The sequence below is a fragment of the Coturnix japonica genome, chromosome 9 (genome assembly GCF_054131305.1).
Source record: "Coturnix japonica strain WE chromosome 9, WE-NBRP24, whole genome shotgun sequence".
In the NCBI taxonomy this organism is placed as follows: Eukaryota; Metazoa; Chordata; class Aves; order Galliformes; family Phasianidae; genus Coturnix; species Coturnix japonica.
Genome location: NC_140671.1, coordinates 5,982,978 through 5,993,543, shown reverse-complemented (window position 1 = coordinate 5,993,543; position 10,566 = coordinate 5,982,978). Strand labels below are relative to the sequence as shown.

Genomic DNA, 10,566 nt, shown 5'->3' with positions numbered 1-10,566 from the left:
GACTGGATGTAGGAGGAGCAGACGGTCGGTCCGTGGGGCAGCGCCCTTCATGGTGAGCGGGGGGATGAAGGGCCGGGATGGGGCGATGTGGGGACGGGGATGAGGCCGAGCCCCGGGGTGGGCTGTGCCATGGGGTGGGCTGTGCTATGGGGTCGGCTGTGCCATGGGGTGGGCTGTGCTATGGGGTCAGCTTTGTAGCCTTGGGGTCCTGTGGGGCCGGGACTGTGGGGCCCATCGCGGCTCCTTGAGGCCGGATCGTTGTGATTTAATAGCGGGGCTGGAATCAATCAGCGCTGGGGTGGGCCTGGAGGGGCTGCAGGCTCCGTGTCGTAACACAGTGCAATATAGAGACAGTTTGATATAACATTGACAACACGAAGCCTCGTTAGCTCCTCCTTGGCTTCCTTTGCTGCCTGTCCCTTCCAGATAGAAGGCGATGTTAAATACCCAAAGCACTGGGGGGCATTACAAAGAGCTGACCCTCAGGCTGGGTCAGTGTTCTGATTACTGATTCCTTACTTGCAGGAAGAGATGTCGGGAGAAAGTGTGGTGAGCTCAGCAGTGCCGGCAGCTGCCACCCGCACCACGTCCTTCAAAGGAACGAGCCCGAGCTCTAAGTATGTCAAGCTGAACATCGGCGGGGCTTTGTACTACACCACCATGCAGACACTGACCAAGCAGGACACCATGCTCAAGGCCATGTTCAGCGGGAGAATGGAGGTTCTGACAGACAGTGAAGGTAAGGATGTGCATTGCATCCCTCCCGCTTCTTAAACTTGGTTGGGAGAGGTTGGACCAAAAGTTGGAGTAGAGAGAGAAGTTTGTAGTGATGGTTCCTTCTGATTGGTATTGAAGTTCGTCATAGACAGCTGATGAATGATGTGGGACAAAGGGATACGTGTGGCTTGACCAGGGTGTTGAGAATCAGAAGGGGCTCCTCTCAGGCCCAGATAGCACAGGCTGCCTTTTTCTTTTGAAATACTGACACAAAAAGCCCTGAAGTATGTGGAAAATTGTGATTGAGAAACTATGAGTCAGGACTTGCGTATTTACTTGGAAGCTCAGAAGGCTGTTTCCTCATCTTGTTTCCTTATCTGAAATACAAAGATAAACCTCGGAAGCGGTGTGTTTTTTGAGCAGAAAGGTGATTTTTGGAGCCTAAGTTTATTTTCATGTGGGAATATTGGTGGTTGGCTGGTGTAACATGGTGTGTCTGACACACCTTCCTTGTGGCTGGTTAATTAGGTGAAATTTCTGTTTGAAGCTGCTGAAAGCACAATGAATGCATTGCTTCATTAGATGAATTGGACTTAAGTGCTTTAGAACAGCCTGTATTTAGAAGCCACGTGGTGCAAGCAATGGATTTAGTAGGGCTCTCATAATAAGCTTTCTTGAGATAGGAAAAACTGGCTTCGAAGGGGAAAAAAAATGTAAAATAAAAGAACCCAACAACTCATTCATCCGAATATCCCCATTTTGGCTATGAATTTAAGCTGGGGGGAAGGTGAAAGGCTGCATTATTGCAGTTGTATTACCATGCCTTTTGCAAGCATTCAGCTGCTGCATGGCATTAGCGCTGCTCTGTGTGCTGCAGGTCAAGGTGCAGTTTGTCTCCCCATAGGTGCAGGTTCTTTCTCCTGGAGAGCAACAGACAATATTACTCCAGATCCAGAGCTTCCTCTGCTAAGATGTGAAATCTCATGCTCGTTTTGCTGCGAGTTCCACTGTGTCTGCATGTGACTGTCCCATTTAGCTCATTTGTGCTTTAATAGGAATTTGATACTTCCTGGATATTGTAACTGAGACACTCCCATGGCAGTAGCTCTTGCTTTATCTGCCTCTTGCTGGCACGTTGCTGGAAACCAGGACAATGGTGTTAGAGCTGTCAAAGGAAACTCTCTTTATCTGAAGCTGGTCAAAATAGTGTCCATTGGGCGCACCCAAAGTCTGGCACGAAACAGAGTTTCTCAGGAAAAGGAGCCAGACTTGCAGAGAAACTGGAAAGAATGAAGTTGTATTGCAGTCTGTGGAATGTTTCACACTGTGCGTCTTCCTCTTCATTTGGATGCATTCTTCTGACCTCGGTGCCATCTCCCAAGTGTAACAATTACAACAAGCTGCTGCTTGGACTCCAGGAGAAGAGCTGAGTTTTCTGCTGGGGAGTGACAGATGATTATTTTCAGCTTAGAACTGTAGCAAGTCAGCATACTCTGGTTATTTTATTTCATGGGAAGAATAGGGAGTAGAAGGCTGTGGGTTTTCCAAGCGCCTCCATCTGTTTCCACTTTTCCTTACTGCATTGTGAGCATCCCCTCTCATCACGTTGCTGTTAACTGGTTGATCAGGGTGGGTGTTTGTAGGGCTGTCAGGCGTCAGTGTCAGGCTGTTGTTTCATCTGGCAAGGCTTGGTCAGAAAACGTAGCCTCCTTTAGTGGTTGGAAGCTGTCCCTGAGATGCCCTGTTAAAAAGGAAAACAAATTTCCTAGAGATCAAATGCGTGTACGTGCATTTTATGAACACCGTATGCATAACCCACTGCAGGGATTGCAGCTTTTTGTAACGCCACAGTTACAAAATAGCTTTAAAAGGCTGAAAACCCACTTTGTAGGCCCTGCACAGCCATAACTGAGTGGCAGCAGGGTCACCTTCCTGTGAGTCATCTCCTTTTGGCTGCGGCTTTGGCTGTTTGGTTAAAACAGAAGGGTTTTTTGCAAGCTGCTTTAGCAGCCGCTTCTATTTTGCAATGCTGCTCCAAATATTTTCTCATCCCCCCCCTCCCCACTCTGTCTGAAAGTGAGCAATTCTGCTTTGGTTTTGCCATCTGTAAGCATAAAGCTGCAGCACATTTTTACAGCCTACAGAAGGAACTGTGGCAGAGATGATAACAAAGAAGTTTGGGGGTCGTAATTCTGCTCTCTCAACCCTCTCATTACTTCCCTTCAGGTTGTGCTGAGCTCTGGCAAACACTTTGTCAATGGCTGTGTTTTTGGGGATATGGATGTTGTTGTTTATTAGCATGCCCTGTGCTCCATTGTCTCTTTAAAATGGGAGAGCTCTGCATTGATAAATGGGCTTTTTTTCTGCTCTGGTTCAATAGGTGTATCACATTCATTAGCCTATATCAGTCTTTTGTTCTTTTAGTTCTCTGTTTCTAGTTATCCTGCCTTCAGCTTTCCATATTACAGGCTGTAAAATTACAATTGCAAGCATACATTGTATAGACAGGAGGGTAATGAGGGAGATGGAGAGTCTGTGGTAAACGGCTGGAAACTGTCTGACTTTGTCCTCAGAACAGCATGAAAGGGCTGCGTTCACTTTCCAAATTTACCCAAGTGTTCAGATTTTTACTAGTAATTCCATTCATGCAGAACACACAGGCTCTGCTTTAACCTACTTTCCTTATTTGTCCAAAATATGACTCCTTCCCCACAAGCGTTTCCTCGCTGCATTCCTGAGCTGCAGCCCATGAGGGTGGCCAGCTGTTCATTTATGGAAACTTGAGGCTCAACGTTGCGTAAGGCTTCTCAGGGTCCAGCAGCCGACTGGCAGCAAGAGGTGAGACAGGGATCCTCCCATCACAACTAACTGGGAAGTGCTTCTTTGTGGCTGCTTTCTTTCCATTACTCCCTTCCCATCATCCATACCTTACATACGTGTGCTGTTGCGTCGTGGATTTCAGCAGCTCCAGAGGCCAATAAACATTTTTCTCTACCAAATAACTGCACTTTGGGAACGTGGAGACTGGAACAGAGTTGGCAGAGATGCATCCTACAGCTGTGCTCTCTTTTTTTCTGGCCCTTTTTGCACATCTGCTGGAGGTGGTGGATCACAGCGGGTCCCAGTGTGTTGAGGTGCAGGAACCTAAAGGTGGTTGAGTTTGGTTGGCTGGACTAAGAAATGCATCAGTAAGAACCAGCCATGTGTATGAGTACAGCGGGGATTCTGTGAGTAGAGGAAGAACAGAGCTGATTGCCTTGAGAATGAGAAGAATTCCTTCCTCTGTTACAGCTAATCATTTGTCAATAACTGGGAACTGTGAGAAACAAGTGAGCTTCCTACCTTACTCCCACATACGCACTCGAAAAATGCAGGAGGAGGCAGCGAGTTCCCCGTGCAAGCAGAACATTCTGCTGCTCTGATTGCCACATGGAGCTGCAGCTCTCCTGGCAGGAACCTGCCTGGTGCAGCAAGCCTAGGCCAGGCTCAACTTCTTTTGTCGCATTTGCTCTACTGTGTTCTTCTCCTTTCCCCAGGCTGGATCCTGATTGACCGCTGTGGGAAACATTTTGGGACCATCCTGAACTATCTGCGTGACGGTGCTGTGCCGCTCCCCGAGAGCCGCAGAGAGATAGAAGAGCTCTTGGCTGAAGCCAAGTACTACCTGGTCCAGGGGCTGGTGGATGAGTGCCAGGCAGCCTTGCAGGTAGGTTGTGAAGCTAACGAGGAGCTGGATTGCTCTGGCTGCAGTGAAGGGTGGAGGTGAGGTGGGCAGAGCTTCAGTGTGCACAGCAGGATGGTCTGCTGGTGTCCACTTGCTGCCTTTCCAAAGCTGGGGTGCAGCATGAAGGCAGATGGCACACTTAGCCTGTGGCTCTTTAGCTGTGGCACAGAATATGTGGGACCTTCCCACCTCATACAAGTGTGCTGTGCCTTAAGGTCTGTTTACATTCAGCTGCTGTTTGGTTCTTGTTTCAGCAGAACAAAGATGCATATGAACCATTCTGCAAAGTACCAGTCATCACATCTTCCAAGGAAGAGCAAAAACTTATAGCCACTTCTAACAAGGTGAGAAAGACCAGGCTGTGCTGTAGCTTGGAAGGATGCTGGGATGTCCTGGGATTTGCTTGGGATCTTGACCAAGTCTTTAAGAAATGGTGTTTAACATTTGAGCTGCAAAACACCAGAAATCTACAGCAGGCTAATTACACCTTCTGAATTAAAAGTCAGATGTTGATCAGGCCATGTCTGTCACCACATAAGGTGCTACAGTAGAGGCCATAGATAGGAGCAGGCTGATCAAGCAGCTCATCAGGGCTGTTAGATCTTCCATTGGTTTGTGCCCTCTGATAAATAACAACAGATGGTTTCTTTAGCTAAAGTGAATCAGTGACTCCTGTTTCTCCCTGCTGGCTGTGGTGTGTGAGGATGAATTACAGTCTAGTCCCAGAAGCGATCAGAAGGGATTGCGGCCCCATTACCAGCCAGCACACAACAGTTTTGCAGCAACAACAAATCCTATTGAGTTTGAGCCTAATGGTGTCATTTCATATTGCAGCTCTTCTGCTGCGTGGTCTTGGAGCTGAGATTCCAGTGATTACTGCATGTCCTCTGACCGATGTGTGTGTTGTTTGTTTTTTTACAGCCAGCAGTGAAGCTGCTATACAACAGAAGCAACAACAAATATTCCTATACCAGGTAAGTGACTTAACCTGTCATTTTGAAGTTGTTCATAGACTGAAATCCATGATAGATATTCGCTTTTTCTGCACTCAGAACCAGTGACAGATTGGAGCTGGCACACACTCAATTTTGTTTCCCCAATTAATTTCAAACTTGATTCAGGAGGGAGCCTACTGTCATCCACAGGAGGCTGAGCATGTGCTATTTCTGGGATGGGGGTTCCTCTAACGCCCAGGTGCAGCTGGTAGAGACTCCTGGCCAACTGCTGGCTTGTGTTCCCCATGGGCTGCAGCACTTTGGCTGGATACAGAAAGCCTGCCATAGCGTTGTCAATAAGTTGCAAAATCATTAAGTACCTTGTCTGCCATTCCTTATGTCTCTGTTTAAGTTACATGACAAAACACTGTCTTCATCCAGCTGGTGCTAAGCTTGAATTTAGGAAGGGTTTCATCTGTCTGTAAGGATTTTGTGCACAAATGAAACGGCCTTTGACATCCATTTGGCCTGCGTGTTACTCACAGTGCTGTTGATGCGCAGTAAATCAAAGGAAGCTGGGCTTATGGGCCTGCAAATGCTCGCTGCCTGAATCCTTCTGCTCTTCATTACTACTTTAATTACCCTGACGTGACCACTTGCCTTCTTTGTCTCTCATAGCAACTCTGACGACAACATGCTGAAAAACATCGAGCTATTTGATAAGCTGTCCTTGAGGTTTAATGGGAGAGTGCTCTTTATAAAAGATGTGATTGGAGACGAGATCTGCTGCTGGTCTTTCTACGGGCAGGGACGGAAGATTGCTGAAGTCTGTTGCACTTCCATTGTTTATGCTACTGAGAAAAAACAGACAAAGGTAGGAGTAAACAGCAGCAGGGCCCCACTGCTTTCAGCGTGTGGACATCTGTTCCATTCTGAACACGCTTTTCATTGTCTAGCATCTCTATAGAATAATCAGCGCCATTCAGATTGGGAGAGCAGCGTAGTGGGGCTCATCCTGTGGGTCTGTTGGGGCAGGGACTGATTGGACGTAGCGCTTAACACAGGGCAATTCTGATATTACATAATGCAAGCTCAGTCCAGTTCTTGTCTTTAGACAAACTTGTGCACTTGATCAGGTTTGTTGTCCATCGCTGTGTAATGGCAGCTTGCACGGAGCAGCAGCAAACCTCCCTGTAGAGACACCTAGCTGAATCTGCCCTGTGAGCAGGCCAGTTCTGCCTGCTGGGTCTCAAAGGCTGAAGGCAAATAGCAAAACGTTTGGGTTTGTACGGCTGGAGTAAGGAGGAAAACAGAGGTGCCTGCAGTAGGTGAGAGTGACCTTCTCTCTCTCTCGGTGGGCAGGTGGAGTTCCCAGAAGCCCGCATTTATGAGGAGACGCTGAACATTCTGCTGTACGAGTCTCAGGATGGCAGGGGACCCGACAACGCGCTCCTGGAAGCCACAGGAGGAGCAGCTGGCCGCTCCCATCACCTGGAGGAAGATGAGGAGCGAGAGCGCATCGAACGCGTGCGAAGGATCCACATTAAACGTCCGGATGACAGAGCCCATCTGCACCAGTGAGCTGAGCCGTGGCTGCGCGGGGTCTGTCTGGAGGGCTCTGCCCTTCTCCTGATGGATTGTCTGCAGCAGGGGACCAGGCAGCTTCTCTTTGTTCAATGAGTCTGTAAATTACATTTTGTAACAAAGTAGGTTATCTGGGGTATTTAAATGCGGTAGTTCTAGGGTGAGAATAAATAAGGTTACTGGGCGTATGATAGGTATGTAAAAAGCCCACTGAGCAGCTGGAGAAATGCCCTGAGTTTGTAGCCCTCTTGTCTTTGCTATTTTGTGGCTAGTGAGGAAGAAGGCTGGCTTCCTTTGGCTTTAGTAATTATCCTGCACTTTAAAAAACAAACGAAACGACAGAAGTCAGGCAGCCACATACCTTCCCTCCTGACTCTCACTGACCCCATCTCCTGGGCGTCGCAGCATGGCAGAAGCACAGCGATCTGAGCACAGTGGAGCTGCTGCAGAGTTCCTTTTCTTCCAGGTCAGAAGGTTGATGGAGTTGGTAGCTCAGGCTGGGCAATAGCAGGAGGAGCACCAGGCTTGAAGCAGAGGGAGCCCAATGCTGCCAGGCTGTGCAGGTGGCTGTGGCTTCCCACTGCTCTCAGGCCCCACTCCAATGGTTCAGTGGAGCTTCTGTAGCACTGGGTTGTGGAGAGGCCCATCCCCACTTCTATTGATGTGATGATCACCCATCAGTAAGCTGTGCTTTCTTTACCACAGGTTAAAATTCGTAACAGGTTTGGCACACAGTGCCAGCATAGTGTAGGCAGGAGGCCAGCAGCTGTAGCTCAGTCCTGCAGCTGATACAGGAGCATTTGGCTTTGAGTGAGGGCAGTGCAGAGTGCTGGTGTAGAGCTGAAGGCAGCGGCCCAGAAGAGGTTAATCCCTGTTTGCCTTTATCCTGAGCATTTTCCAAGTCTCTCAGCAGAAATGGCAGCTGTGTGTGAAAGGATGAAGCTGAAACGTTGTGAAGAGAATGCTGTAGTGTCTGGTTTACTGAGAGTAGTAATAAATGGGTGTTTTTATCTACCTCCTAGTCTCATGTTGCCTATTGTGGAGTCAAGTATCAGTCAGAGTGATGGAAGATAGTGTATTATTCACTAGGATTGGGTGCTAATGGATAATGAGAAGAGCTGCAGCTGTAATGGTTAATGTAAAAGAAAGCCTGAGAGAGAGAAACCAGCAGTAGGAAGTCTTAAACTTCAGTCAGGGTGCTGCTGTGGCAGAGCCCAGAGTACTTTGGCCATTTCAGACCTTCTTGATTCTTCATCTGGAGTATTTTTTGCTGGGTGTCCCACAGTGGCAACTCTGCATCACTCAGTGAGGCCCTTCATTTCTGAAAGCTTCCTGCTGTAAGGGTTCCTAGTCCTGGCTCAGGGCCGATTGTGGCACATTGGCATTTTAAAAACCAAAGGCACAGTCAGCATCACCAGCTGCATTACTCTGATGTATTTCAGTAGCAGTTAGCCTCTGTAGCTAAACTATGTGGGATCTAAAATAAAGCAGTAAGCAATTTTGGAGCAGCATGTACAACTAACAGCTTTCAGAGTTAGGCTGAAGTTGTCTTCCTCGTAACCAAAGACTTCAAGTTTTGAACAGCCAGGGGCTGTGACAGTGTGGTTGTTATCTCTGTCTCCTCTACTCTTATTTATCAGCCAGTAGCTGAAGAAAGAACTCAGCAGTACCCAGACAGTGGTTGCACTGCAGTTCAGCACCTTCAGCGATGTCCTGATCCCTTTGGCTTCTTTTCTAAGCTGTACTTACATATGTTTGTCACCAGTGCAACATGCTTCGGGTTCATACAAGCCCATAGTTCAGGCTGTTGGTGTGCAGGACACAGTGCCTCTCCCTTTTTGCCTTATGTGATAAGCTGGGGCGTGCGCTCTCTTTGGCACTGTGTACTTTGACACATGACTGAGCTGTTTACGTGTTTCTGATCTGTAATACACTCCTAACTTAACTCTACTTGTGTAACAAAGATGTACCGCTGTCCTGGGATAGAACATCCCTCACCTTCTGGCTGCTTGCCCTTTGTTCATTAAGTCTCTCAATAAAACTAAAACAGCTCCCACAGCCACTTAATGCCATTGCACAAAATGCTCTCAGCTCCTGAGCCTTTTACTTTAAATGGTTTTGCCAATAGAGCTTTCAGAGGGAGACGGGGTACGGAGCAGCTACCCTGGCCCCAAGCAGTTCTTTAGATTAGCTAGTGCTGCATGATGTTAACCATGCTGACCTGCCTGCTTTGATTCATGCATGCTGCCCTCCAGCCCCCAACAACAGCCACTAATACTGACAGTAGAACAGAGCCAACTGAAATTGTATGCCTACAGGCTATTCCACCCCCCCATCCATTGGAGTAATGCAGAAAAGCTTACCTACTTAACATGAGCCAGCAGTGCGCTCTGGCAGCCCGGAAAGCAAATGGGATCCTGGGCTCCATCAGGAGAGGGGTGGCCAGCAGGGATAGGGAGGTGATTGTCCCTCTCTACTCTGCTCTTGTGAAGCCCCATCTGTTGTACCGTGTCCAGGTGTGGAGCCCTCAGTACAAAAAAGACATGGAGATTTAGGAAAGGGTCCAGAGGAGGGACAGGAAGATGATCAGGGGGCTGAACCTCCCGTATGAGGACAGGCTGAGGGAGTTGGGCTTGTTCAGCCTGGAGAAGAGAAGGTTGCGGGGTGACCTCATTGCAGCCTTTCAATACCTGAAGGGAACTTACTGCCAGGAGGGGAGTAAACTCTTGGAAAGGGCTGACAATAGCAGGACACGGGGAAATGGTTTTAAGTTAAAAGAGGGAAGATTTAGGTTGGACGTTAGGGGGAAGTTCTTCACTAGGAGAGTGGTTAGGCCCTGGAACAGGCTGCCCAGGGAGGTTGTGGATGCCCCGTCCTTGGAGGTGTTCAAGACCAGGTTGGACGGGGCCCTGGGCAACCTGATCTAGTAAAGGTGTATGTTTGGTGGCCCTGCCAGGCAGGGGGGTTGGAACTACATGATCCTTGAGGTCCCTTCCAACCCAGGTAATTCTATGATTCTGTGATTCTGTGTGTGTGATGCAGTTAGGGCCAAACAATCCAGTAACACCAACAGTCCAGTAACACCAGCCCCTGGCTTAGGGCTAAGCTGGGAATGCATTTACTCCTGTAGCTCTGCAAAGCTGAGCTGCTCCTGTATTCAGACAAGGCAGATTCTAGAGCCCACACTGAGCTTTGCCTGCTGCAGGACATCACCTGTTCAAAGCCCTTGTGCAAGTGTCGAAGCTCCAGTCTTACCTTTTAGTCTTAATGGAGTTGTTTTGTTTCACGTTCTGTACAATCATTCCCTCCTATTTTATGCACATGAAAACCCCTTCAGATGGACTTCAGTGTGTGGTTGTTGTTTGCAATGTTTTGTTGTTCTTGTTTTGGTTTTTTTTGTTTTTTTTAAAGCATAACATGAAATAAATCAGAAGATATTTCATATTCACGTGAGTTGACTTATTACTTGCTTCCACTTCTGGAGCCTCACTGCACTGCACTGCTGCCTTGCAGGGAGAATGGACAGCACTACTTTAGGTTGTCTTCCTACCCCCATGCCTGTAGACAAGGAAGCAGCTTACTGGGATTTCCAGTGAAGCACCAACT

General features: G+C 48.1%; 1 protein-coding gene across 2 annotated transcripts; it reads left to right on the top strand.

Moving 5' to 3' along the window:
• Nucleotides 1–8: 8 nt before the first annotated feature.
• Nucleotides 9–10,404, top strand: KCTD10 (potassium channel tetramerization domain containing 10). Of its 2 annotated transcripts, none has more exons than XM_015878049.3 (7): nt 9–52; nt 526–739; nt 4,254–4,423; nt 4,699–4,785; nt 5,363–5,415; nt 6,055–6,250; nt 6,739–10,404. In XM_015878049.3, the coding sequence occupies exons 1-7, from the start codon at nt 50–52 to the stop codon at nt 6,955–6,957; spliced, it is 942 nt and encodes a 313-aa protein (XP_015733535.2). In that variant the 5' UTR covers nt 9–49; the 3' UTR covers nt 6,958–10,404. The 2 variants fall into 2 exon arrangements, with proteins under 2 accessions (XP_015733535.2, XP_015733534.2); XM_015878048.3 differs by having other exon boundaries at nt 4,696–4,785.
• Nucleotides 10,405–10,566: the final 162 nt, after the last annotated feature.

Bases quoted from the DNA above. Each gene is read 5' to 3' on its own strand.
- KCTD10 (XM_015878048.3), top strand. The intron at 5,416-6,054 runs GTAAGTGACTTA...TGTCTCTCATAG, and splicing joins AACAAATATTCCTATACCAG to CAACTCTGACGACAACATGC. The intron at 6,251-6,738 runs GTAGGAGTAAAC...CTCGGTGGGCAG, and splicing joins CTGAGAAAAAACAGACAAAG to GTGGAGTTCCCAGAAGCCCG.